Here is a 27,944-nt window from a genome sequence, read left to right on the forward strand (position 1 = left end):
TGATAAAGTCATAATAATGTAATGATTATGTTAGTGTAATAATGTTAGTGTAATTCCTGAGTGTAAGTTGTGTTGTAATTATGTGCTGTAATTACTAATACAAAAGGTGTAACAACAGATGTTGGAAATTGGCAAGGAAGAACAGTATTAAACATTTAGTAAAAATTAAAAAGTAAAAAGCAAAAATAATGTCTAACACATTACATTTCAGACATTTCAGACATTTTTGCAGTATATTTTTTTAATTATAATTTTGGTCTCATCATTTTCCTCCCAAGGTATTTTGCTGTCTTTTGCTGAATATTTGCTTAAATATGTTTTTTTGCTTAACTCTTTTTCAAGTTATATTAAAACTATATTTCAAAATGTGTATATATGAAATAGGTTTATATTTGATCTATGTTAATACAGTGTAGGAAACACATTATTATTATTATTGTTGTTGTTTTTCATATAAATTGCTTAAAATTTATTATTTAATATTAAACAGCCATATCATCTGGTTTTAGTCCAGTAAAGCCACAACAGTACAAATATTTGTCTCTTATTCTGACAACTTCTACTACTACTACTACTACTAATAATAATAATAATAATAATAATAATAATAATAATAATATGGTACATACATAATATGGTAAATAGCACACACTGCTCTGTGTATTTGTTATTCTGTTTTATTGTCTGATTGATTTCTTTCTTTATTTTTCATTCACATCACACTGCTGTGTAGTTGTCCTTAATGAAGCCATCTGTATCATTCTGCTTAATATTTTTTTTTAAATTAATGCAATATTTACGATATACTACATAGTGTTTAATAGTAAAAAACCTGCTATTTATATGAAAAAAACGGTGAACATTTTTATAAAATATCTGGTGGTCTCTCACCTGTGAAGGCACACGCCACAGAAGAAACACATAGTGACACACACTGTGCTTACTGAGAAAACTATGTAGAATGGCCATATATTGTCTTGTTGTATTTCTCTGTCTGAATTGGCAAAAGCTAAAAAAAAATACAAGATAATCAGTAACACATATTTTCACTGAATATAATCTATAATATAAAATAATATAATTACCTCTTTAAAAATGACATAAGTTGTTATGCTATTTCATTTGATGATACTGAACAAGACATATTAAACACTTCTTAAAAAGAGGATTTAAACACCTGCTATAGTCAATATCCACTCCTTGTCGAATGGGAAACATGAGTATAATCCTGCATCTGAAGGCTGTACATCAGATATTTGTATTTGTCTTGGATTTTGTGGGTCAACATGCATCCTGTCTGATGTGTAGTTGATCACAGTTTGGTTTATTACTGGGCTGTAGTCAAAAAGAAGAATCTTGTCTTTACGCCAGCCAATATCTACAGATTTACTTGTCTGATTTTCATCACAGTATAAAATAACATTCTCTCCCTTTGAAACTTTTATATTCATCTGGTTTTGAGAAATGTTCTCAAATGCCTTGGTACAATCTGTGGGTAAAAAAGTAAAGCCAACATTTAACATTTACTTGCTTGTTTATATTGCATAGCGATATGACACTAATTTTCATTTGGAACTGTGAGCACAAACATGCTAGAGTTACATGTTTAAAAAAACAAACAAACAAACAAATAAATAACCACATAGGATAAATAATGAAATGATTATTATCTACAATGTAGTCCAATCTAGAAGCCAGTCTGTTTGTGAAGGTATTTTACTGCATAACATTTAATTTGTCTGCATGGATTATATCATTAAATCATTGAATAACCTTCATTTAATTTTTTCATCTTAGCTACAATTTACAATTATTTCTAACTTGTACAGCAATGGATTAATTTAAAACTGAGAAATATTGAATATTTGCATAAAACTTGCAATTTTTTAAAAGCCAGTAAAAATTCAAATTCCCTTATAGCTAGTCAGTTCTAGAGCAGAAAAAAGATGCCTTACAATAAGTGTTTGTGTAGAACTGAAGATAAAACAAATAAAGAATTTCTTATGCCATATATACATAATTGCTACAGTCCAATATTATTTTATGTTACTACTGTAATAAAACATTACTTTTTTTGCTAAGTTGGTTTAGACGTGTTACTCTTCTAAACTTTTGTTCTCTTGTCTCATTTGTGAAAATTAATTTGTGATAATGACTCAGCATTAAAATAGTTTTGGATTAAAACTCAATGGTAAATTCTATCCCTTCATTACATAACAAGAATTTAATATTCTTGCAGTAAACATACTGCAAAATGTATATACCTATGTATTTTTAAGTGTAACAATACCAATGTGTGTGTGTACACCCAGACATTATAACCAAAATATCATTTAGGCTGTGTTGTGCCAGTAAAATGTTATTACTATATTTGAAATACACTACTCACATAAATAGTCATCAGACCCTCAATCAGCAAAACACACCCAAACAAGTAGTGAAAACTGAATACCTGCACAAGATAACCAAAACATGATGAACACCAAATACTGCATTCTGATGATGATGATAATGATGCTGATGCTGCTGATGATGATGCTGTCAGTTTGATTAAAGCTGAGTCTTACACGTTGTGTAGTAGCTAAAGTAGAATACTGGCTTTAAAATGTGGTTGGCTTTAGAGACACCGCAGAGCAAGCTGAAGCAGAACTTTAGAAAAAAGTGCAACAGAGAGCAGATGAAAGTTCATAGGTGTCAAAAAATAAATAATAATTCATATTATGATAAGGATCACAATAAGATAATTAATCACTGTCTGAAAGTTAATAATAATTTGTACAATTTCTGAAGTGAATATTATTGTAAAAATATTGTACATATCATTTTTACATATACACTATTATTGAGTTTAGAGCAAAAAAGGTGGACAGGTTTATGGTTTGGTTTCTGAGGAGAATATGGTTTTGTAAGAATGTCAAGAGGCACGGAGTTTCTGTAATTGAATTAAATATAACAAAACACTTTTAATATCACAAAATACTCTATATTATAATAGTGTGATTACTATTATTATTTCTTTTATTTTTTTTATTTTTTTTAATGTATCAAACATGCTAGTAGGTGAATGTATGTATGTGCCCTGAGATGTACTGGCGATGCATATAGGTGATATAAGGTTCTTGACTCACAAACCAAAATTATTTCATTGAAACTGGCATTTCCTGGAAAAAAATATTTTATCAGCTGTAAAGTGCAACAGAACCTTGTTTCTCGGGCTGTAGAAGAAACCTTAGATCAAACACTGAACAAGTTTTGCATAAGAATAGATGAACAGCAATGTACATATAAACCTATATACTAAGATAAGTTCAGAACCTTTTAATACAATCCAATTTGCTGTAAGAGAAATGGTGAAACTAGCCTCAATAAAATAAAGCCAGACCAAATGTACATTTCGTACATGGTGTACGTCCATGGCAGTTTCCTGAGTTACACAGCTGTTTACCACATCCTGAGAAAAGGGGCTTCACATGCACTACTTCAGCTCAACACTCCAGTCTTGTAGGGGCAGAAATGACAACCGCCATAACTCATTACAACTCATTAGCTTAATTTTTCAGGATATTTTGTTTGGATTTATCACTTGAAATGTGCATTTTCTTTGTAAATTAATTTAATTTTATTCAGGGACAAAAAATTGTCATCAAACCCAATTGCAGGACACCAGACAGAACTTCAGTAGAGGGGTTTAATGAGTGATAAGGAGAACACACCGTCTCAATACACTCAGCATGCACAGTGTAAGCATTCCAAATATCCACAGACACACAGGGGCAGGGAAACAGAGAATTGCAGTGTGTACAGAAACCCTTGGAACTGGAGATGTAATCCACAGAATACAAAAGGCAAATTCACACAATATAATCCACAGAACAGGAGCTGTGAGATATAAAGTCCACACATGGTAATCCACAGAACCAGTTCTTGCAAATCCAAGGGGCGATCCAAGAGGCAAATCCAAAACACAGTCCATATAAAACTAGCTAACGGGCTTGCAGGGGCTTGAGGCAGGAAACGTGGAATGTAGTTTGAATTATGAGGCGAATGGTCATGGGGCTAAAGATCTAGGAGATGGGGAATGGCCCAATGAACTGAGGAGCCAACTTCCGGCAAGCAATCTTTGAGGGTTAAATCACAGTTCGACAACCAAACACTTTGGCCGACGTGATGGTGGTATGGTTAGCCCAGCAAGTATATCCACCGAAGGACTTGAGTAATGTGGCCCTTTTCCAGACACATCTACAGCGCTTGACCAGGGTGAGGGCAGAAATGACCAAAGCCTCTAGCTCCTGGAAAGTGAACAGAGGGGGTTGATATCTGTAAGCGGCTTGGAAAGGGGACAGGCAAGTGGCCGCGGTTGGCACAGAGTTGTGGGCATTCAGACGTCGGAATTGAAATGAGATATAATATGAATTTTAAAGGAACATTTTTAGACACAAGAATGTGTCAATTCGTTTGGAAGAGAGACATTAATGTTCACAATCAGACAGCTCATGGGGCTATGATATGTTGCATTTAAGTTTGTGATTGTTCATGTTTAAAGATAACATACTTTAAAAATGCACTCACTAGAGATTTTAGATTAAAGATTCGAGGGCCTTTTCTCAAAACAAGCAGCAAACAAGAAATTTGTTGGTAAATGTAAACTGAATTATAATAATATGGCTAAGTGTCATTTTGCATTTAATGTATTATGTACAGTGGGGTTTTTTTTTCTTCCATTTTTCATTCATTTTATGACCATTTGTCACAAAGCCTGTCCAAAGTTAATAATCCTGACTTTATGTGGATGTAGCTTTCCCTGACAGGAAATAGAAATTGACCAGTTTGTCTGCCACAAGTACAGTGTGATTAAGAGCTTTGCCCTAGATAAATCTAGATAAAGTGCTCTGAGTGTGATATCCTATACAAAATATTTATAGGATATCACACTCAGAGCTGATTTTAAATGTGTAGAGAATAGTTAATACCAAACTTTTACACAGCATATTTAACACTATGTGGTCAGATTTGCAATTTATTCCTAGTTTTAGTCTTGCTTTTATGGTAAAAACCCAAAAGACAAGGCTCTGTTCAGCATCACGTAGGAGCATAGTAGTTTGTCATATTCCAGTCTAGCTTTATGATTTGTTTTCAACAATGGTGTCCTCCTTGGTTGTCTCCCATGTAGTCCACTTTGGCTCAAACAATGACGGATGGTGCAATCTGACATTGATGTTCCTTGAGCATGAAGTTCACCTTGGATCGCTTTAGAAGACTTTCTGGGCTCTTTTGTTACCATTCGGATTATCCGTCTCTTTGATTTGTCATCAATTTTCCTCCTGCGGCCACGTCCAGGGAGGTTGGCTACAGTCCCATGGATCTTAAATCTCTGAATAATATGTGCAACTGTAGTCACAGGAACATCTAGCTGCTTGGAGATGGTCTTATAGCCTTTACCTTTATCATGCTTGTCTATAATTTTCTTTCTAATCTCCTGAGACAACTCATTCCTTCGCTTCCTCTGGTCCATGCTGAGTGTGGTACACACCATGTCACCAGACAACACAGTGACTACCTGGAGCCCTATATATAGGCCAACTGACTGATTACAAGATTGTAGACACCTGTGATGCTAATTAGTGGACACACCTTGAATTAACATGTCCCTTTGGTCACATTATTTTCAGTCTTTTCTAGGGGTACCATAATTTTTGGCTAGGCCTGTTCCATGAGTTTATTTTTTTTAAATAATTCCATTTAATTCCGTTTCTTACGTACAAGGCTCTTAAAGGTTTAGCTCCCACGTATCTAACTAGTCTCCTAACACATTACAATCCTTCACGCTCTCTGAGATCACAAAACTCAGGACTTCTGGTAGTTCCCAGAATATCTAAGTGTACTAAAGGCGGTAGAGCGTTTTCTTATTTAGCTCCCAAACTCTGGAATAGTCTTCCTGATAGTGTTCGGGGCTTAGACACACTTCCGCAGTTTAAATGTAGATTAAAAACTCATCTCTTTAGTCAGGCGTACACATAACACATCCCATTATATTGTGCACTATTACACTAGACTTGCACATTTTTATGAACAGCAGATACTGTATGTTAATCCCTCTGCACTGCTCTTCTCTTTTTCTACCCATGCCAAGACACCCAGACATTGTACCAGCTCCGATCGTCTTCTGTGCGATGAAGTTTTTGGACCGCCACTGAGATGAGGCCGACTCTGTGAGAATCCTGAGACATCTACAGATCTACCAGCTCCAGGTGGACTCTGTGATACTAAGAGGAGATCTGAACTCCATGTGATCCCTACACCAATACAACACTTGTCTGACTGTATATTTGTAATCACACCATCTAGTGTCACCCATATGAGGATGGGCTCTCCTTTGAGTCTGGTTCCTCTCAAGGTTTCTTCCTTTACCAATTGAGGGAGTTTTTCTTTGCCACTGCTGCCTGAGTCACCTCAGACTTGCTCATTGGGGATAAATACATATACATACATACATACATACATACATACATACATACATACATACATACATACATACAGTACATACATACATACATACATACATACACACTGTGAACTATATATATTTTGAATTATTTTGAATTTTTATTATATTAATTCTTTATACTACTCCTTATGTTTATCTTCTGTTCTATGTTTATGTTCTGTAAAGCTGCTTTGAGACAATGTCCATTGTAAAAAGCGCTAGACAAATAAACTTGAATTGAAAACTTGAATTGAATTGAATTGAAGCATGGTTGAAAAGCAATGTCTGACTTTCATTGGTTAACATTCATAGAATTTTTATTTATTATTACTTTTGTCAGATTAAAGTTTTTTCTGTGACCATTGTGAGTTTTCCTTTCATTGACCGAAGGGTACCAACAATTTTGTCCACGTGTGTATAAACGGATTAGCAACAGAAATTTATAGATGATTAGGAGCTGGTGTGTATTAATGATGGAAAGGGCACACGGTATAATAGTTCAAGTAATACAGAAAGTGCCATTGATCTAACACTAGAATCAATTGGAATTGCAGGAATTAGTGCATGGAAAGTAATGAGTAGATCGACAGTGGGTAGTGATCACTATCCAATAATAACTTGAATTGGCATAGAGATACACCAGGATGGGGAAGTGAAAATGCCAAGGTGGAAATTAGATAAAGCTGATTGGCAGACATTTCAAGAAATTAGTGAGTCTAAGTGTGTGGAAATACTGAGTAGAGATATAACAGATGTGGAGGAAATGAATAGTGCAGTAGTCGCAACATTGCAGTATACAAGCAGCAGAAGAAACAATTCCTAAAAGTACAGGAAATAAGCAAGGAAAAAGCGTGCCGTGGTGGGATGAGAGCTGTAGAATAGCAGTAAAAAAAGAAACAAAGCATTTAAACAGCTTAAAGCACATCACACACTACAGACTTTAGTTGGTTACAAAAGGGCACAAGCAGTAGTTAGGAAAAGTTAACTGATTAGATCAGTCAAATGCATGTATTGGAGACAGTACTGTAATAAAATTGGAAGTGAAACTCAGTTGCCAGAAGAACAATCAGAAGAATGAGTGGATTAAGTAGAAAGGTGGACATGCCAGTGCTACAGTATGTAGCAATAATAAGAATGCAGTTAGTAATGCAGAAAAAGCAGAATTTTGGTAGAAACCTTTGTGAAAATCCACAGTTCTGGAAATTTATCCACAATAGATAAGCAGAATAGGAATCAGATGCTGTTGGAAAACCCTGGAATAAAAGAAAGTAGAACTGCATCAGGAGGAGATATGGACCTGCCTTTTAATATGTTTGAATTAAAAAGGGCTATCTTAAATACACGACAAACAACACCAGGGAAGGATGTTATATGTTATAGCATGCTAGGACATACAGTATGAAAGATGTGTCATTGGAGGTAGTATTAAGGCTGATTAATATGATATGGAATACAGGTAAAATCCCACATGAATGGAAGCAAGCAGTGATAGTCCCAATACTCAAACCTGGTAAGAATGCTGTAGACCCGTCAAGTTATAGACCTATATCGTTAACATCGCAATTAGGGAAAGTCATGGAAAGGATGGTAACAGATAGGTTAAGTTATTATATGTAAGGCAAGGGTTTTCAGCGTATCAGCGTATCAGTCTGGATTTCGTAAGGGTAGGGGCAGTGTTGTAATGTAACGAAGTACAAATACTTTCTTACTGTACTTAAGTAGAAATGTCACGTATCTGTACTTTACTTCACTATTTAAATTTGTCAACTTTCACTTTTACTCCACTACATTTCCTAGATAAAATGTATACTTTTACTCCGTTATATTTCCATGAGCATCTTCGTTACTCGTTACTACAAAATAAAATCAGAAGAAATGTGTGTGACTGCAATAAGGGAGGTTTGGCCGTATTTGCAAGAAATGTTTCTGTACTGTACATGTAAGATGTTTGTTTTGCTTAGGAGCATCGATACAAGTATGAATCAAACCTCTCTACTGGGACCATACCTTGCCTTTGTGGAGGGGCTTATCCTCCTTCAAGTGAGGAGAAAACCAAATGGTCCAACAAGATTTGTAACATAAAGGTCCAGTTTATAAGGTTTGTTGACTAATCTGCTGCCATGAGCATGATCCTTCAACAGGACAACAACCAGGTCTAAATAATTCCTGTAGCGAGAGGAAGACACCAAGGCATCTGAAACAAGACAACATCACAAACATAACTTTTTTTAACATTTCCTCAAGTGATTACACCTGGATGCTTATTACAGAACCTTATTTCATCTCATCTACTGCAGAACTGGGTGAAGCCAAATTTACCAGGGGTCTCATTTTATAAAGCGTGCGTACGCACGAAACGGGGCTGGAAACGTATGTACGCCAGTTCCCACGCAAAGGTTGTGATCTATAAAAAACAAACTTGACGGGAGAACGTGCGCACCTTTTCAGCAAACTTTGAGAAGTGCGTACGCACATTCTGGAGACAAAGGGAATTGGCGACACAGATGGTGAGGTCGTGAACTGAAGAAAATAAATGTGAGAAGAATGATTATAAGAATTAATGACATTTAATTTTCACTCCATTTCATACGTTATATCCACATTATCATGAAGATTAAATCCAACAGTGTTGTTTGTGCCGATTGTTTTAGGCTATATACATGTAGTAAAATCCAAACGTAATTCAAAATGTATTCAAAAATAAAAAATAATACTAATAATCAGCGCTGCCTTACAGTCACATTGTCCACAACAGAAGCGCAGGAGGAGACGGCGCGACTACATGTGATACAAAATAGCATGAAATACCCTTTTATTAGAGAACTGCAGAACACAGTGTAAAAACGAAATATTTTCCTTAATGTACATATATCATAAAATGGCAAAGTCTGCAAATACAGTCATGAAGCACAATCGCTACTCATCATCGGTCCTAACTATTACGGTGTTCATTACAAAACCGTCATGAAGAAGTATGTGTTCACTATAACATTTTCGTCTTAAATTTTCGCCCACAAATTAATTCTGTGATTTTTAGGTGTTAACGATCAGTCTAATTGCTAGAAACATATAAATCCTCCGGTGACCCGGGTATGTAATGCTTCATGATGGCACCGTTGAGAGCATGAGTTTTCAGGGACCATGATGATTTCCTGGCCCATTATGATGACTGGCTAATAAGCCGATTTAGATTCCCTAGAGCTGTGCTCTTAGATCTATGTGCTGAATTGGGTCCAGTATTAGAGAGGGCAACACGCCGGAACCATGCCATCCCAGTCCAAATACAAGTTCTCACCACTCTGGGGTTCTTGGCAACCGGCTGTTTCCAGCGGGAATTGGCAGACAGGTAAATTATTTATAGAAAAAAAAACTATAAGTAATCCTCAACTTTGTCTCTAAGACCTTTTTGTATATGAAATAATTCTATTGGAATCCATCATCTCACCCTATAGGTCTGGTATATCACAGCCGTCCCTGAGTGCCATAATATCTGTCGTTTTGAATTGTATACTTAATATGGGTAGTCGATACATCAGGTTCCCCTACACTGTGCGAGAACAGGCCGAAATTAAAATGCAATTTGCTGCAATGTCTGGTTTCCCAAATGTAATCGGCACAATTGACTGCGCTCATGTTGCTATAAGGGCACCATCTGAAAATGAATTTGCTTATGTTATTAGAGTGCATTTTATAAATGAGACCCCAGATGAGTGACTCTCTACAGACCATCTAAACAGTGTTTTAGGCTCATGGTATCAAGTCTGTAACCCAGTGAACCAGAGTTAATGTATTCAATGAGAGCGACTGTGATGGAAATTTTTACTAAGAAGCTGTTTGTGAAGTTCTGACCTTCTGTGTGCAGGACTAGAAGTTGGTTTTGACTAGAAATTGTTATTACTAGAGATTGTTTGTATAAACTTATTAGAGGGTCACAATGAGCTGGAGACGAGTTGTCTCATAAACAACTCTAGGCAGGCCTTGGTAAGGGTAAGATTATCCTGATCATGAGATGATCAGACGTTGTCCATCTAGCCAATGGTAGATGATGGTTTCCTTTCTTCAGACTCTGTGTTTGAATCATGTTTATAAAAACTCAGTGTAACAAATTATCAGGGCCCTTCCTCTCTCATGCTACAGGAGGAGTGTTGGGTACAAGTAAATCGTTAAACTCTTTACTCTTACCCATGCCTACCAGTGTGATACGTTATTTTCTCAAAAACTTCCACAACAAGACTTTAAAGCACTTTCGTACGTTGTTCTGCATAAGAGAGTCACATATCTCACAGAAACTTTCTGTTTGTTTAGTTCACTTTTTATTTAAACCTGTTTACATGGGTTTTTACATTTTTACATTTCAGTTCTTTAGTATTGTATATGCTTATTGTATGTTTTCATTTCAGTTCTTTAGTATTGTATATGCTGATTGTATGTTTTCTTTTTTGCATTTTTTTCTTTGCTAGCTTCACAGTAAAAATGATATAAAATGATATAATATAAAAAAATATTGTTTAAATTAAATTTGTTTAAATTAAATTTGTAGATCTAACCACAGTAAGACTACACCGTTTACGTTATTTAGATGCACTGATAATGAAACTGGTATTGTGGACTGGACCAGAAATGTGATCTTTGAGCAAACCAAGTCAGATGAGTTCACATCACTTAAGATGAGTTCACATCCCACTCTCTTCGTGAGTCAGGACTATTGGCCTCAATAGATTTCAGTGTACTAAAACATTTTTCTCAGTTTGCCTGTAATTTTAAGTTTTCTAAAGTGAGATGAGCTCTTTGAGTGAGCTTTTGTGTGTCAGGGCTCAGCCACACACTGGATGATGGTTAAAGTGAAACTCTAGAGTACAAGGCATTAACAGTTATGTCTGCTTTACTCTACACCATTCTCAGCTCCAGCTGTGCAGGGCTCGGTCTCTCCGGTCAGGACCAGCCACGTCTGACAAGCTTTGTATAACTCTTAACCAATATTATCACATAGTACTCTGTATCTATCATTCCCACTGCAATATCTCAAAACCTGTTTTGTTAATGAATAAAATTTTAAATTGTTTAAAGGGCATGCATTAGAAAATGTGTTTGGAGAAATAAGTGTCAAGTGTCATGTGTTTTAGTCTTATCAAAGTGTACAAAGAATTTAACATTAAAAGAAAAGATATTCTTGTAAAGAAATAACCAGTGTTGTAATGTAACGGAGTACAAATACTTCGTTACTGTACTTAAGTAGAAATTTCACGTATCTGTACTTTACTTCGCTATTTAAATTTGTCAACTTTCACTTTTACTTCACTACATTTCCTAGATAAAATGTATACTTTTACTCCGTTATTTTTCCACTAAACATCTTCGTTACTCGTTACTACAAAATAAACATCACCTTTTTTTCCCCTGCCATTTTGAGAGCAAACTTGACACAAATTGTTTACTCAAATAATTTTGTTCCTACTGGGAAACTTTGAGGTATTTTCATCCCACTCACATGCGCTTTTGACGAAAATACCGTATTGAACTCAAGCGAAGCGAACACGCACATTAAAAAGACACACAAACTTCGATATGAACGTACTGTAAGAGCCGCATGAAACCGGGCAAAGAGCCGCGGGTTGGCCGCCCCTGTCATAGACGACCACCCAGATGATAGTGGTGAACTCGGTGAAGAAGATAACGTTATACACCCCTGGCCGTATTTGCAAGAAATGTTTCTGTACATTGGAATGAAAGATTGTTCCTACCGGATGAAGTGCCTCTTATGCCTACCGAAAATCACTGAAATTTTACTTTTTACTTTTACTTCAAATACTTAAGTACATTAAATATCAGAAAATTACTTTAGATACTTTAAGACTTTTACTTGAGTAATATTCTAAAAGGTAACTTTCACTTCTACCAAAGTCTTTTTCTAGTACGATACTTGTACTTTTACTCAAGTATTGCTTTCTAGTACTTTATACAACACTGGAAATAACAGAATATTATTGGGATGTTGGAATATTATTGGAAGGGTATTGTTTAGAAAATAGGGTGAAATAGATCTGAATGTTGATCATTCAGTAATTTGTTTTAGTAAAAACAATTAGAAAAGTTTAGAAAACATTTCCTTCTTCTTTTCGCACTCCTCCAATACTTACCCCCACCTCCATTTTTCCTTCTTCTTTCCCCATCAAGGCAGTCCCATTTTCCCTGGCTTGTTCTTGTGGAATAATAATAATATAATACTGTTTAATAAAGTGGTAGCTCAGTGCTGAAGGTGTTGGGCTACTGCTCAGAAGGTCATGAGTTTTAATATTAGCACCTCTGACCTGCCACTGTTGGGCTCTTAACCCTGAACTGCTCAGATGTATAAATTAAATAAATGTAAACCACTCTGTATGAGGGTGTCTACCAAATGGTATAAATGGAATATTAACATTGGTTTTCACCCAGATTGGGGATGGATACTGTTTTGAGTCCATTTTTTCTCAAGGTTTCTTCCTCTGACCATCTGAAGGAGATATTTTTTCCTATTGTCTGCTCTGGCTTGCTGAGTAGTAATCTAAATCTGCATCAAGATTTCTGTAAAGCTGCCATGTGATACTGTTTGTTACACAAATTGAATCGAAAATGACTTTTGAAATGTAGTCTAATAATATCATCATCTGTTCAGGATTGGCGTGGACTGTGAGCTGTGGATGAATGAACAATGGAACTAGGGTGACTGTATGATATGCTTGTTCCAATAAAAGACACGCAACAACATATAAAGAACATTTGCCTTTATTGACACGCGTCAATTAATATCTCACTCCCCAGACACGATTCACCTCTGACTTTAGTGTAAAGTCATTACAATTAAGTCAAAAAACTTTGCTTCACTGGAGTAATGGAGGCCATTTGGATTTCGCCTATCTGTTTCTGCATGAGGACATCGCTTCGTTGAGACATTTTGGATATCTTTGGTTTAACATGGAAGAGATTGCTGCCTGTTTGCTAGATTTATATTGCTGTTGGATTTACGCTGCACCCGCGTTTGGACATTAACGCAAGTCAAGCCTGGTCGACTGGATTATAGGTACGTTTGTTGATTTAACATTAAATGGCCATTTTAAAATTGTGTGCACACATTTGGGTTTAAAGCATAATTCCAATGCATTGGTTGCCAAAGACAAACAGACTTTACTCATTTTGATGAATTGTATGTTTGCTCACAATTGTTTGCAAAATGGAAAATGAAAAGTGTAAGAATAATGAAGGGTTTACTGAGTCAATTCAAAGTTTGCCAAATGTTGAAACCGAGTCTGTAAAAGAGAAAAGACCTGTTAAATTAACTGCTAAAGCTTTAATGGACAAAATTGATACTTTGCAAAAGTTAAGAAAGGTTAAGTTAAACAAGGCTCAGAAATTAATAGAAACTGGTAACAGGTTATTAAGCCATGGGAAAGAATATGAACCTGAGGTTCGTGTTTTGAAGACTTTAAAAAGACCTGTGTAGAGGCTAAAGAAGCCCATGGGTCATTATTGGTTATGTTACCTGTTGATGAAGCTGAAAAGCATGAAATATGGTTTAAAGCAAAGATGATACCAAATAATGAGTTTGTTAAACATGTCAATGAGTGGTTAATGGATGTGGCACAGGGTTACACAGCGTCTGGGGGAGGTGATGTAAATAATGACATTTGTCCTGGAGACAGCATCTCAAATGTTTCTCAAACTTCCTCCAAAAGCAGTAAAAGTATTTTACGTAGTGGCAGGAGCTCATCCATTTCCTCAGCACGTATACAAGCAGAAGCAGAAAAGGCAACACTTTTGGCACTTTCTGAGGTATTGAAAAGCAAGCATGCCATTGAAGCTCAGGAGGATGAACTGAGACAGAAAAAGGAACAGTTACAACTGGATGCTGAAATAGCAGCTTCTACAGCAAAGATTGCCAGATTGACAGGTGATGGAAGTTCAAGTTCAAAATCAAAGCAGAGTGATCAAAGGCGGATGCATGTAAGTCATAACCTCAGTTCTGATTCTACTCGACCCAAGGGTCTCAATCCTAGTGCCAATGAATATGTGCCATTGAGATCAGTATCAACGAATACAAATGGTGTGGCTGGAGCAACTACATCAAATCTCGTATCCAATCAGAATCAAGGAAGTAATGTTATTACTCTTCAGAATGATTCCCTGCAGGAAGTTTTGAAAAGACAAGTTGAATTAACAACCTATCTCATTCAGCAGCAAGAACATCCACATATCTTACCAAAAAGGGAGATTCCAATCTTTAATGGTGATCCATTGCAGTACATTTCATTCATTAGAGCATTTGAACATGGCATTGAGGAAAAAACCAACAATGATAAAGATCGTTTGTATTTTCTTGAGCAGTTTACTATGGGGCCACCCAAGGACTTGATCCAAAGTTGTCAGCATTTACCCCCTGACAGAGGCTATGCATTGGCCAAAGATTTATTAAAGGAACACTTTGGTAACGAATTCAAGGTATCTAATGCCTATTTGGAGAAAGTGTTGAACTGGGCTGCTTTAAAGACTGAAGATTTACAAGGATTACAGGCTTATGCTTTGTTTCTACGTACCTGTTGTAATACTATGAGTGAATTTTCTTACATGCAAGAGCTCAATATGCCTAGTAACATGAAAACTGTGGTGACAGTTACCTTATAAGCTCAGAGAGCAATGGAGATCCAAGGCTTGTCAGATTATGGGATCCAGTCAAAGCAGACCAAAGTTTTCACATATTGTGGAGTTTGTTGAAAAACAGGTTAAGATTGCAACTGACCCTGTGTTTGGAAACATTCAGGACAAACAAGTTACAGGTAAACTTAAGGGTCAATTACGTAAACCATTTAAAGGGACTAGTTTTGCCACTGATGTTGCTGCTTCAGTTCCACCAGGCAAAGCAAGCAAAGTGCCATCACAGCAAGGATATCATTTTGTATCCAAATCAAGTATAAGTTGTATGTTTTGTGCAAATCAACATTCATTGGAAAGGTGTTTTGCTTTGAAGAAAAAGCCTCAGCGAGACAAAATTGAATTCCTGAAGGCCAAAGGAGTTTGCTTCAGATGCCTGAAGTTGGGGCATTTGAGTAAGGAATGTGAGAATCGTTTGATTTGTGATGTTTGTGGAGAAACACATCCAACAATCCTGCACATATATCGCAAAGAAACAACTGTGAAAGAACCAGAGGAAAAACTCAAACTAGTGTCTGCAAATTTTGTGTCACACAGGGGCCGGGAATGAGAGAAGTGTAATGCCAATTATACCAGTTCAAGTAAAATCTACCAAAGGTAAAACTCTAATGCAAACTTATGCCTTTCTAGATCAAAGAAGTTCAGCTACCTTTTGTTCCGATCGTTTGATGCAAGAGCTGAATTTGAGGGGAAAGAAAGTCAATATTCTTCTTCGTACTGTACCATGGGCCAAGAACAGTCTGTGTCCTGTAATGTCATGGATGGAACAATTTTACACCTTTATACCTGCCCCCTTACAGCCCCTTTCTAAATGCAATCGAGGAATTATTTTCAGCACGGCGGTGGAAAGTCTATGATCGGCAACCACACGCCCGCATGCCTCTTCTGCAAGCAATGGAAGAGGCATGTGGAGACATTGAGGTGGGATCCATCCAAGGGTGGATTAGGCACACAAGACGATATTTTCCCCGATGCCTAGCCCGCGAGGACATCGCCTGTGATGTCAATGAGGTCTTGTGGCCAGATCCAAACAGAAGACCTCCATAAGACCCCCCCCCCCAGGCCCCCACCACACACATACACGTGCACACACACAAAACAAGTGTGTTTTTTTCCCACAATAGCAGTGTATCCAGTATTTGTTTTGTTTTTTACTTTTGTTTTGTTGCTAATTGTCATGACTTGTGATTCTATTTTTCTTTATTTTATTAAGAATGTTTTTTCTGTAGAAACTCTTGTTTGATTACTGAATACATTTAAGCAAATCAATGTTTAAATAAATCTACTTTTGAGTTTTACAAAAGACTGAGTCTAAGAAAATTACAATATAAATAAAAACACAGTGTTTTACTGTATATAAAGCGCATCAGTGTGTTGCTGGTGATATGAAAGAGTAATTCAAATGGTGCTTGTGTGTATGGTTTTGTTACAAGAATTTCATTTTTAGAAAGGAGTGTTAAGTTTTGAATGCAGTGTTTCATTTTGGCATAGATGTGAGTTGTTAATCTCCATATGCTATGTCTGATTGGCTTGTGTGTAGAGTTTTGACATAATGAGCCAAATTCTGCAAAAAGCAATAGGCAAAACTGTAATGACATGCTGTATCACTGAAACACACAGGCTGTTCTCACAGGCTGCCTGTTATAACACCACAAACATTTATAATTATCTGTAGAGACCCAAATAAAGTGTTTCTGAAGCTCTTTGCTGTATACTGTGTTGCTTCTGTTTAAGTCTTTTACAGAATTATAATTGGAGATGTTACTGCAAGCTTTGACAGTTTTTCTTACTGATCATTACCAAACTTACCGAACTTACCGATCATTGGACAAGACACCTGTTATTCAAGATATACAGGAGAATGAAAGGTGTCTTGTCCGATGATCGGTAAGTTTCCATTCACAAACTATACCAACCTCTTCCGGGTTGTCTGACTTGTCGTTGTGTTTTGGGATTTGTTAATGTGTTTTGGGATTTGTTAATTTGTTTTGGGATTTGTTAATGTGTTTTGCGATTTGTTAATTTGTTTTCGGATTTGTTAATGTGTTTTGGGATTTGTTAATTTGTTTTCGGATTTGATAATGTAAAAATATTAACAAATCCGTATACTGTATATACCGTATGTATACTGACTGTTTGCTGTCTGGAAAACATGCATCACCAGTGGAGCGTATGCTGAAATAATTGTTCATCACTAAGGTCTTCAGGGGTCATCACTAGGGTCATCACTAGGGTCAAATAAATATGAATATTAACTCAGCATTCACATGTATACAGCTTTATATTAAAAAAAAACTTACAAGCTCTTTGCTAGTTTCAGTTGGATCTTTCTTTCCATTTCCTGTTAAGAAATTCAAATTCTCTATTCCTTGGACCAATCATGAAGTAACAAAAAGTGACAGATTTTTTTCTTCCCATCCTGATAAAGTAGTAATAATGTTAGTGTAATTCCTGGGTGTAAGTTGTGTTTATGTGCTGTAATTACTAATACAAAAGGAGTAACAACAGATGTTGGAATTTGGCAATGAATAACATGATTAAATATCAGTAAAAAGACTAATGCTGATTATGAGGACAGGGCAAAATTTAATTCTAAATGTTTTATGTACATTTAGTTTTGTTATGACTTCTGCCTTGATTAATACCAGAAGCATAAATTCACCTTAGCATCGAATTTCTTTAGCCTAACATTCAATTTAACACATTAGACTTTTTTGAGTATAATTTAAATTATAATTTTGGTGTCATCATTCTTCCTCTTCTTCTGACAACAACATCTTTACTACTACTACTACTACTACTACTACTACTACTACTACTAATAATAATAATAATAATAATAATTCATTCATTCATTCATCTTCTACCGCTTATCCGAACTACCTCGGGTCACGGGGAGCCTGTGCCTATCTCAGGCGTCATCGGGCATCAAGGCAGGATACACCCTGGACGGAGTGCCAACCCATCACAGGGCACACACACATTCACTCACGCAATCACACACTAGGGACAATTTTTCCAGAGATGCCAATCAACCTACCATGCATGTCTTTGGACCGGGGGAGGAATCCGGAGTACCCGGAGGAAACCCCCGAGGCACGGGGAGAACATGCAAACTCCACACACACAAGGTGGAGGCGGGAATCGAACCCCGACCCTGGAGGTGTGAGGCGAACGTGCTAACCACTAAGCCACCGTGCCCCCCCAATAATAATAATAATAATAATAATAATAATAATAATAATAATATATGGTTCATGGTTCTGATTTCAGAACTCCTTAATGAATCATCTCTATCATCTGTATCTTTTTTTAAATGAATGCAATATATACTACATAGTGTTTAATTGTCAAAAACTTGTTATTAGATGAAAAAATGGTGAACTTTTTATAAAATATCTGCTGGTCTCTCACCTGTGAAGACACACGCCACAGAAGAGACACACTGTGGCACACACTGTGCTTACTGAGAAATCTATGAGAAATCTATGCTTACTGAGAAATCTATTGCACTATATATAAAGAGCAATATGCAATTCACTGCATCATCAGTGACTTTTAACAACCAGTTAGCTACAATTTAAATTAGAAAATGGTCTTTTGTTTAACCTGCCAGTGACTTAAATGCCAAAAGATACGCCTGGTTTTCTTGCTGGCAAAATCGTTAAACAAAAATATTCAACATGATCATTTATAAAGTGCAATATGCAATTCACTGAATCATTAGTGACTTTTAACAACTGACAGCAGGTCATGTGACTCAGCATATAAAGTGTCCATCTTATCCTCACTAAGCTTCCCACTCCTCCCTCCTCCTCCTCATCTGTCCTGCTGCTGCTACTAATACTCTCCTCTGCCTCATCTGCTGTTTGATGATCTCTTTCTGTGTCCTCCCTGACTGACTGACTTGAGGAGGGTCCGGGCTCTAGAATATCCAAAAGATAATTCATTCAGAACCTGTTCTACATGGACATAGTGTTTACCAAACCAATATACTGATATGGAGTGAGTTTGCCTACTTAATTATATTAATAGAAATAATAAAATAAGAAATACCCTGCAACACCAGCATTTCCAGCAGTGTCCAACATTTCTCATGATCATGATCTTACTGGGAAAACTAGATTAAACTAAATGTGACTATTAGCTTAACAGCTGTATTTTGTGCTTGCCAGCTAGCTATGCACATACAGCATATAATGTCAGTTATGGTATGCCCATTTCACTTCCATAAGCTTGCTGACTTCACATCAATTCTACCATGAGTTCTATCACACAAGACAAATCTGCAGTTTAACCTCAGATTTTATCTTTTACTTTTCCACAGCCCACTGCTTGTAAAGGAAAACCTTGTAATTATTCATAATTTCATACTAAATTTAATTTACACAAAAAGAACATAAGATGTTTGATGTTTGAAGGACTGGTTGCTTCAGGGCTTACAGGATCTTCTGATGTACTATCCCCCAAACCATCACTTTATCGAAGAGTGGAATGTCACCCTACAGAGAAAGACAGATGAATCAGGAGCATAATAAAATGTTTGAGGATTAAATGTGTGAACAGGAGCACCATTGTACCTGTCTGAATGTGAGTGGCTTTCCTTGAGAAAGGAAGTCTGCATATTTACAGACAAAAACACCACAGTCATTGCCATACAACTATTTAGGAATTGCCTAGACACAATAGCAGAACATTTAGTCTTAAAATGACAATTCAGAGAAGACCCATATAATTCATTATATGGTGTTATACAAAATTTCTTTTCAGCTTCCAAGATGCATCCTTTCTTGACCCTGCGCTCCTCTGTAAGGTAATTTCTGTTAAATAAAACAGAATATGCATATCCAGATATTCAAAGATGAATGATTAAACCACAGAATAACAGCAAAAATAAGGAGACACTCACAACAACATGTGACAGATATCATCATGTCTCTGACTCATTGAGTCATAGTACTGTATGGTCTGGAATTTAAAATCAAACAAACTGATCATATCTGCGAAAAACAATATTGTTTAAGATTACCCATTCAATAATTTTTCAATATGTTGAACCACCCTTTTAGACAACACAAGAAATATGCAATTTTTTACTAATTAAATTGATTTTACACAAAAAGAAACAAACTTTAAAGCAGTGGATCTCAATTGTGTGTCTGTTTATATAGAGTCCTGAAAAACATGGAAGAAACACTGTAGTTACAAATCTGTAGCTTAGTTGATTCATCAGCACTTGATGTCAAACTGGGGCACTAGGCAAAAACAGTCGAGAACCACTAGGTCTCATTCACTAAGCATTGCATAAATTTGTGCATGGAATCTGTGTATAAACATTTTCATGGACAAATCATGTTTCATCAATAACTTTGATTCTAAAATGTATTCTAAATTTACTGGAAAATGTAGGAACTAATAAAAAATAAATTGAATCTCCAGCCTTAATCTGTGACACACACAGTCAGAAAGCACAATCGGTACGTGAATGTTCATGTGTGACATTAAAAAGAAATAATGACATTAGTATGACTGTGTTGTCCTTCATTATGCAACGTAGGTATGCTTTTATTTCTCCTTTATTATCCATCTGAGTTGATCCTGGGATTGGAAATGCCCGCGCAATAAATCAGCATTCTGCGCATGATCAGTGACCGACCTCCAGAAACGCCCACTTTACGTCGTGGTAATGAAACCCCTGGAATTTAGTGAATGCCGTTTAGGGAACTGTTTTCGGTTGCGGCCGTGCGCATGCGCATGCAACAAGAAAAAAACGCGAAAAAATGAACACTATGATCACTGGTCAGTCTGTTGGAAAAAGAAACAATAAAATGATATAAGATGGTGTGTTTTAGGACGGGGTTAACATGTTTTTGTCTGCTGTTTTTGTTTTTTACCAGCATTAAAGGTAGGAGCTCCTTCTTTATCTGTTAAACAAAAGTATAATTGTAGATGTTGAAACAATCTGAACAAAAGAGTGAAACTCTCTAGCTGGGTTGTTTTTTACTGAATAGAGTAAAATGTTTTGTTATATAGTATTTTTATGTTTTTTACTGAATAGAGTAAATTGTTTTGTTATATAGTATTTTATGTTTTATACTGAATAGACTAAATTGTTGTGTTATATAACGTTAGCATATTATATTATGTAAGTAAACACTGCGACTCAACAGTGCAAGACAGGTGAGAGAGAATTAGAGTAAAGTTACACGTGAAAGAAAGATAGCGATACATGTAGAAAACAAAGGGAGGGAACCAGACGAGTGAGACGGAGAAAGGGAGAGAAACAGACGAGTGAGACGGATAAAGGGAGAGAAACAGACGAGTGAGACGGAGAAAGGGAGAGAAACAGACGAGTGAGACGGAGAAAGTGAGAATAAAGAACAAATGGCGCTCTCCAAAAAAAGAAAAGTGGACAGCGAAAACATTTAATCCAGAATGGACAGACTCATTTTTGTTCACACTTCACACTAAACCAGTGTGTCTTATATGTTCAGAAACTGTGGCACTTATCAAAAGTGACAATGTGAAACGCCATTATGAGAGAAAACAAAGGTTTTGAACAAACATATCCACTCAAATCTGAAGACAGCGTCCCTGAGACAGCTTTCCCAGGTCTGAGGAAAGTAGACCTAAACATCCTGACCATGTTTGGCTCTACATACAACTGCGAGGCAGCTTTCTCTATAATGAACATAATCCAAACTAAATATGGTTCCAGGCTCATTAATGATCACCTCCACATGTGTATGAGAGCAGCCCTGACTCTATTCAAGCCCAGGTTTAACATCCTGCCAAGCTAGAGCTCAGTTCTCTCACTGAGATATAAAGGGGAAAGTTAAGCACTTTATTTAAACATACACAATGTTCACATTTTATTTATTTTCTCTTATTTTGAAATGTAGCCCTACTTTTATTTATTTAATGAGAGAACATTATACATATCATACTATGTTCAGTTCTATGTTACATGACAATAAATATTTAGTTTTTGAATTGTACTGAATTTATTTGCTTTGACAGTCAGGTATTGATTGCTTGAAGATGTTCATACAACTACTAGGCTACTTAAATATATATCACACTAACTAGTTGGACATTATGATCTTCCGGACCTTTGCTTCAAGAAATTTTCTTTTCTTTCTAGTTATATCAATACCTGACTGTCAATTCAAATAAATTCAGTACAATTCAAAAACATTTTGACAATATTTATTGTCACGTAACATAGAACTGAACATATATGTATGATTGTAGATATGTATAAAGTCCAAGGCTGCCAACACTCACGCAATTGACACAAATCTCACGCTCTGACGCCACACCCCATGGGCGTAAATCCCGAGGGGGACGGGGGGACATGTCCCCCCATCCGAGGGTTGTCCCCCCAAAAAAAATATTATTTAAAAAATCTCGCACTCTCTATTGTGAAAAATATATGTATGTATACCTAAATAATTGTGTAAGTAGAAAAAAAACGCAAATTGGTCTCTAATAAGTAGGGGATTTTATTCACTTTAAATATAGTGATTCTCTTTAATGTAGTTGATGCAGACTCGTTCATAAATTAGTTGCGGCAAAAATGCTGATTACCGACGTAATTTTCCATGAATCTGCTATATTAGCGATTAAAATATGACCTATCTAGTTAACGTTAGCTTGTTTACAATAGCTTGTTGCATAGTGCACTGCAACATCTGCACCGTGTGAATTGTGAACACAGGGACGTCAGTGAGTTACAGGGCGCTCCGTGTCTCAGCCCAGTTTAGGCTAGTAACTAATAGGCCTGTTTGTTTTGCAGCACTGAGCAGTTATTTTATATAACTTTATCATAAAAAACAGTACAAAAGCATTTACAGATGACAAATATCTGGACATGCCTAGTAGTTAATGTTAATTATTGTTTTCTAACAGAATGTCAAGTCAACGACATCCCATATTAAAATGATTTTATTTATATCAATCACAATTAATTGACCCAGCCCATGCTTGAATTGCATTGATCTTGACATATTGTTGAGTCCAAACTCCACTAACCAGTCAGCTGCCTTCTGAATTCTGGTTGGTTTCTGGCACAACACACAATTAGCTCTCTGGAGGAAATCAACAATTTGCTCATTCTCATGATGTGAACATATTTCATTATTAAAAAATTCTCCTTTTTTTTTCAGCCATAAAGGTTATTGGTCGGGATGTGACTGTGACAGCAGGAGATGATGCACAATTATTCTGTGAAGCATTCAAGACAACAGAGCCTCTAACAACTATTAGGTGGCAAAGACGAACAAAAAAAAACCCAACAAATGCAGATTTTCTGCTTGTAACTTCTAGTGGCAAAGAAGAATACATAAACACACTGAGGGAACGAGTAAAATTTGCAGGGAACTTGGCAGTACTGGATGGCTCAATTCGTCTAGGTAATGTTACTCTTTTAGATGAAGGAATCTACACCTGCATCTTCAGTGTATTTCCAAGTGGACCATATAGAACAGAAATTCGTCTCAGAGTACAAGGTAAAATTTGTTGTTTATTATAATGTGTTACGAGGCTGTTCTGACACTTTGGGCTTCATTTATTAAATGTTCTGTAGATGTCCACATATCCATCCATAAATGTTTTCATTTATAAATCACTATGAGCTGAAAATGTGGTGCACAGGAACAGAAGTGTTTTTTTTTTTTTTTTTCTTCGAGCAATTATTATTTATTGTAAATCTAGATTGTGTACTGTTTCTGTTCATTTGTTTATTTTATTATACATTTTTTCCAGCATGTATTTGTTCTGATGGTAGAAATAAAAAAACAATTTTCACAGGGTGGGTTAAGTTTTATACATAATATAATACTAAACTATGTATTAAAGAATTTCTTACTGTAGTTGAGAATTGTTCTACTAAATTAACTCCATTTACTGCTGATTAGTTCCATGGTCTTGGAATACAGTTAATGCTCGTTGGTCACAGTTGAGGAGTACAGTGTTATAGCTATTTAGAGCATGATAAATATGGATTGTTTTCAAATTGTAACAGAGATGGAAATGCTGTTCTATCGACTAAAGTTCATGATCTGTTCACTTGATTTGAAAATGCTATTGCATAAAAATTTTAAATGGCTGAGGCTAGATAAATATGAAAATGAAACACCAGGCTGTTGACAGTGCATGCAGTTGTAAACTAAAACAGGGCTTTTTATGGTTTTTGCCTTCTTGCTTCTCACTACAAACCTTTAACATTGCAGACCTAAACAGCGGTGCAGTGTGAAGTTCACTATTCTAAAGTCAAACTTAAACCCTACGAGTCTGTTCTATAAATAAAACTTACACTCAATAACATGAGTGATCAGGGTCAGACATACATATTAATGAAACACATTCATTCAGAGATCTTTTAAACATAATTATTTTTTTAAATTCTTGTTCATGTTTTTGTTTTCAGTTCCTCCTGTTGTCACTGTGGGCACTGATGTTCCTGCTGTTGCTGGAGACACTGAAGGGATTTTAGCGACCTGCACTGCAGCCAATGCAAAGCCTGAAGCAGAAGTGTTGTGGAGTCTGGGTGCTTTAAACAACACAGTGAAAGTACAAAATACTGTCACTGTGGACTCTGAAGATAGATACACTGTTAAAAGCAACCTGATTGGAACTGCATCTAAAGATCTAAACCAGAAGAAGGTTCAGTGTGTAGTCACACACCCTGGACTAAAGCAGGAACTGGAGCTGAATTACACATTGGATATACACTGTAAGATAACTGTAAGATAGTTCATTATTTTTATGCATATGCTTATAACCATAAACTGAAAAAAAAGGAATATGTGTCAGATAAATACATAAACCAACTTAATTGTGAAATCTCACAAAGATTTTGACATCTAGAACAATAGTATTACATTTACTGTCATACAAAAGGATATATTTATTACATTGTAGAAGCAGTAATACAAAGCAAAATTATTTTCTATAGTCTATTATAGACATTAATATGCAAGTGGATTTTTCCTTTTACATTTATTTCTGTTTCACTGAGTGTTAAATGGTGTAAAGTATTAAAGATTCTTTTTTTTTCTCAGATCCTCCTCAGGTGGTTTATATTAGTTCAGCAGGTGATCAAGGGGCATTACAGTGTGAAGCAGATGCTAATCCAAAACCTACCAATTTCACCTGGAGCAGGTAACAGAGTCGAGTCACCTGTTTATCATAAAAGGTGGCAGCTTACAATAGATAAAAAAGTCTACACACCCTGAAGGTTTTTTGTGATTTTATAATAAATGAATTGATGATGTTTCCTTCAGGTTCCTTTTATCTTGAGCTTACTAGCAGTGTAGTTTGCATGATACAAACTAATTTTGAACGTCTTTGTCAGTTTTGCACGAGCTTATGATGGTGGATAAAATGGATTCTTGGCCAAAACGTTTAAGCAATCAATGCATAAAGATGCTTAAAAATAAAATTATATTTCACTAAATTATGCAACAGTTCAATTGAATTTATTTCAGATTTTAACAGTGTGTTTTACTTTGGCATGAAGGAAAGTCTCCCAGAAATGTGAAGAATGAGAGATTGTTGTGACATGCAGAGAGTAAACAGTACTTGTCAGACACTCTGCAGACTTAGGGCTCTCAGCATTCATGTTTTCCAGATTATTTATATTTATTATTAGTTATTAAATATATAATACAATCTATACAATGATGTAATACTTAAATTGTTACATTTTGAGTTTATCCTCATGTTATTTTAAAATAATATGTTAATAATCAATAATCTCTGCAGGAATCTCTGGGGACTCTCTACAGTGAGAAATCTAATAATATTTTTAATAGTTTCTCTTTTTCTTTTATAAATCTTTTTTGTTTTGTTATCCTGAAGACACCACATTTCTGACAGTTTTTGTTGTTACCTCAAGCAAAAGAAATCTAAAAATGTAAAAAAGCCCATTCACATTTTTAGTATGTGTCATTGCTAAGAAGTAATAATGTAAATTTCAGCATGCTTGTGGAATAGAACAGTTTAAATGCTAATTACAGTATGCTGTTTATACAATCACACTTACTGTTACATAACAAATACATTTTCATTTAGATATTTTCCAGTGAAGGAGACTCTTTCCAGTGGTGTTAATAGCAGTCTGATTGTTCAGCTGACCCCTGGTAGTAACAGACCGTACTATTGTGTGGCGTCTAACCAATATGGTGAAGCTGTTGGTTCCTTCTACATGTATGATAAAACATGTAAGTATGTATATGATTTGTCCTTCACTGGAACAGTGAATAAATGCTCTTACTTGCAAGATAGTTCATTATTTCACATGTGGTTTATTTTATAGCTACACAGTTTAATAGATTAACATAGAGTCATAAGTCATCATCCTACATGTATTCAACTTAATCTTAACATTCCAGTTATAGTCAAATGTACTGGAGTGCAGGTGAAAAGAAAACTAAAAATGGTCAGTTCTACTTAATATGTTCTACACTGTTTAAACATTTAACCTTCGGAAATAAGAGTTAAATGAGGATTTTGGCCTCAGTGACATAAAACAGTTACCACCAGTGTTTCTTTTTGAGATAAGTCATATAAATCTTTATGAAGTGTGTCATAAACTTTTAACTAACTAAAATACTTTCTCAATGGCATTGCAGCTACAGAATCTAAAATCTTGTGGACTCTGTTCATCCTGACCCTCGTTGCTGTTTGCTGTTTTCTCATTTGGAATTTTGAATTGTTTCAGCGTGTTAATAAAATACTGCGGTGAGTTTGTCATTTTACCAATCTAGTAATGAGAGCAGATTATAAATATAAAGAGTTATTAAAGTGAGTTGCTTATTTTCTGTTTTCACTCAGGAGTGATATCAGTCAACCTGTGCCCACTGTATCTTCAGACCACAAAGAGGTCTGTGTGAAATCATCTCATTCATTCATTTATTTAAATTTCTATGGTCTTGTTTTGCTCACTTATGTTTGTAATTACATGCAAGATGTTTGTTTTGTTTAGGAGCATTGATACATGTATGAATCAAACCTCTCTACTGGGACCATACCTTGTCATGGTGGAGGGGCTTATCCTCCTTCAAGTGAGGAGAAAACCAAATGGTCCCACAGGATTTGTAACATAAAGGACCAGTTTATAAGGTTTGACAGCTTCAACAGGACAACCAGGTCTAAAAAAAAATCCTGTAGCGAGAGGAAGACATCAAGGCATCTGAAACAAGACAACATCACAAACATAACTTCTTTTAACATTTCCTCATTTCCTTTACAGAACCTTATTTCATCTCATCCTACTGCACAACTGGGTGAATTAAATTCTAGCAGATGAGTGACTCTCTACAGACCATCTAAGCAGTGTTTTAGCCTCACTTCCACAACAAGACTTTAAAGCACTTTCGTACATTTCTCTGCATAAGAGTCTGCCAAATGCTGTAAATGTAAACATCCCACAGAAACTTTCTGTTCGTTTAGTTCACTTTTTATTTAAAGTTTATAGAAAGGAAACTGGGTAATAGAATCACTGATTCAAAACATTTTTACATTTCAGTTGTATGTTTTCTTTTTTGCATTTTTTTTCTTTGCTAGCTTCACAGTAAAAATGATATAAAATTAAAAAAATATATTGTTTAAATTTAATTTGTTTAAATTAAATTTGTAGATCTAACCACAGTAAGACTACACAGTTTATGTAATTTGGATGCGCTGATAATGAAACTGGTATTGTGGACTGGACCAGAAATGTGATCTTTGAGCAAACCAAGTCAGATGAGTTCACATGAGTTAATCCTACTCT

General features: G+C 35.7%; 1 protein-coding gene and 1 long non-coding RNA gene across 5 annotated transcripts; one reads left to right on the forward strand and one right to left on the reverse strand.

The window, feature by feature from the left end:
- Window positions 1-885: 885 nt before the first annotated feature.
- Window positions 886-2,575, reverse strand: LOC132850487 (uncharacterized). The gene is made up of 3 exons (XR_009648983.1): window positions 2,453-2,575; window positions 1,178-1,335; window positions 886-1,009 (listed from the first exon to the last, which is right to left on the reverse strand). It is a non-coding gene; the product is annotated as an uncharacterized LOC132850487 (long non-coding RNA).
- An 18,335-nt stretch (window positions 2,576-20,910) lies between these two features.
- On the forward strand, window positions 20,911-27,361 carry LOC132850402 (nectin-4-like). 4 transcript variants are annotated; one of them, XM_060876969.1, is made up of 8 exons: window positions 20,911-21,071; window positions 23,335-23,676; window positions 24,597-24,902; window positions 25,231-25,330; window positions 26,243-26,391; window positions 26,803-26,911; window positions 27,005-27,053; window positions 27,156-27,361. In XM_060876969.1, the coding sequence occupies exons 1-8, from the start codon at window positions 21,005-21,007 to the stop codon at window positions 27,162-27,164; spliced, it is 1,131 nt and encodes a 376-aa protein (XP_060732952.1). In that variant the 5' UTR covers window positions 20,911-21,004; the 3' UTR covers window positions 27,165-27,361. The 4 variants fall into 4 exon arrangements, with proteins under 4 accessions (XP_060732952.1, XP_060732951.1, XP_060732953.1 ...); XM_060876968.1 differs by having other exon boundaries at window positions 27,005-27,361; XM_060876970.1 differs by having other exon boundaries at window positions 23,335-23,580; window positions 27,005-27,361.
- Window positions 27,362-27,944: the final 583 nt, after the last annotated feature.

This window comes from Tachysurus vachellii, chromosome 8 (assembly GCF_030014155.1).
Source record: "Tachysurus vachellii isolate PV-2020 chromosome 8, HZAU_Pvac_v1, whole genome shotgun sequence".
Taxonomy (NCBI): Eukaryota; Metazoa; Chordata; class Actinopteri; order Siluriformes; family Bagridae; genus Tachysurus; species Tachysurus vachellii.